The 2,250-nt window shown below is 40.4% G+C and overlaps 1 protein-coding gene across 1 annotated transcript; it reads right to left on the reverse strand.

The window, feature by feature from the left end:
* Window positions 1–515: 515 nt before the first annotated feature.
* Window positions 516–2,027, reverse strand: LOC131641869 (uncharacterized). The gene is made up of 2 exons (XM_058912166.1): window positions 1,604–2,027; window positions 516–1,552 (listed from the first exon to the last, which is right to left on the reverse strand). The coding sequence occupies exons 1-2, from the start codon at window positions 2,025–2,027 to the stop codon at window positions 516–518; spliced, it is 1,461 nt and encodes a 486-aa protein (XP_058768149.1).
* Between the last annotated feature and the right edge of the window lie 223 nt (window positions 2,028–2,250).

The raw sequence follows: 2,250 nt of genomic DNA on the forward strand, positions 1-2,250 counted from the left end.
GATAACTCAGTCTCCATTATCACTCTCATGGAGGGAATTTCCACTTCTACAGGGAGTACTGCTTCCATGCCATACACTAAAGAAAAAGGGGTTGCCCCTGTCGACGTGCGAATTGAAGTACGATACCCATGCAAAGCAAACAGGAGCATCTCATGCCAGTCTTTGTAGGTTACTACCATCTTCTGGACGATCTTCTTGATATTCTTGTTTGCAGCTTCAACTGCCCCATTCATCTTCGGTCTGTAAGGAGAGGAATTATGATGTTCTATCTTGAAATCATCACACAATTTCTTCACCAAATTGTTGTTCCAATTTGTCCCATTATCAGTAATAATCTTGCTTGGAACACCATATCGACAAATAATCTGATTCTTTATGAACTTGACCACCACTTGCTTAGTCACATTGGCATATGATGCTGCTTCAACCCACTTGGTGAAATAATCAATAGCCACAAGGATAAATTGATGACCATTAGAAGCTTTTGGTTTGATTTCTCCAATCATGTCAATGCATCACATAGATAAAGGCCATGGTGAAGACATAACATTGAGGAGAGTCGGAGGTACATGAATCTTATCAGCATGAATTTGACATTTGTGGCACTTTCTTGCGAACTTGAAACAATCAGATTCCAAAGTCAACCAATAATAACTCGCTCTTAAAATCTTCTTAGCCATTGCATGTCCATTGGCGTGGGTGCCAAAGGAACCTTCATGAATCTCTTGCATCAACATGTCTGCTTCAGTCTTTTCCACACATCTGAGCAGAACTAAATCAAAGTTTCTCTTATACAACACATCTCCATTCAGAAAGAAATTATCGTCCAATCTTCTCAGAATCTTCTTATCTTTATTGGATGCCCCAAGTGGGTACTCTTGAGTCTGTATGTAAACCTTAATATCATGGAACCAAGGTTTATCATCTGGAATTTCTTCGACAGCAAACACATGAGCGGGCCTTTCAAGGCGAGTGACACTAATCAACGGTACATCATTCCAATGATTTATCTTGAACATGGAAGCCAGAGTAGCCAAAGCGTCTCCCATTTGATTCTCGGCGCGGGGTATATGATGCAATTCTACTTTGTTGAAGAAAGTCAACAACCTTCTTGCATAATCTCTATAAGGAATTAAACTTTCATTACGAGTCTCCCACTCTCCTTTAATCTGATTGATCACAAGTGTTGAGTCTCCATATATGTCAAGGATCTTGATTCTGAGATCGATAGCTTCTTCAATACCCATGATGCAAGCTTCATATTCTGCCATATTATTCGTGCATTCAAACATCAACCTTGCATAAAAAGGTATGTGAGTACCCTCAGGAGTGATAATAAGTGCCCCAATTCCTCTACCATAGACATTGACGGCTCCATCAAACATTAAACTCCATTGAGATTGAGGATCGGGACCCTCTTTAGGCAACTGCTCTTCACAATCCTTGGCTTTCAAAAACAAAAATTCTTCATCAGGAAAATCAAACTTGACAGATTGATAATCATCAATTGGTTGGTGTGCCAAATGATCAGCTAAGACACTTCCTTTGATTGCTTTTTGAGTGCGGTACTCGATAGTGTATTATGACAACAACATCTGCCAACGGGCAATTCTTCCAGACAGGGCGGGCTTCTCAAAGATATACTTGATTGGATCCATTTTAGATATCAACCAAGTGGTGAGATTAATCATATACTGGCGAAGACGCTTGGCAGCCCATGCTAGAGCACAACAAGTCTTTTCAAGCATGGAATACCGAGATTCACAGTCGGTGAACTTCTTACTCAAATAGTATATGGCATGTTCTTTTCTTCCTGTTTCATCTTGTTGACCGAGTACACAACCCATCGATTCTTCTAGCACAGTCAAGTACATGATCAGAGGTCTCCCTTCTACTAGAGGAATCAGAATAGGAGGCTCGAGTAAGTACTCTTTGATGTCATCGAATGCTTTCTGACAATCTTCCATCCATACACAACCTCGATCTTTATGAAGCAGCTTAAAAATTGGTCCACACGTGGCAGTCATGTGGGAAATGAATCTGGAGATGTAATTCAATCGTCCAAGGAAACCTCTTACTTACTTTTCTCTCTTGGGCACATGAATCTCTTGAATGGCTTTAACTTTATCAGGATCCACCTCAATGCCTCGTTGACTGACAATGAAACCCAAAAGCTTTCCTGACCGGACACCAAAAGTACATTTGTTAGGATTCAGGCGCAACTTGTACTTTCTCAATCGTTGAAACAAT

The sequence above is a fragment of the Vicia villosa genome, unplaced genomic scaffold (assembly GCF_029867415.1).
Source record: "Vicia villosa cultivar HV-30 ecotype Madison, WI unplaced genomic scaffold, Vvil1.0 ctg.004187F_1_1, whole genome shotgun sequence".
Taxonomy (NCBI): Eukaryota; Viridiplantae; Streptophyta; class Magnoliopsida; order Fabales; family Fabaceae; genus Vicia; species Vicia villosa.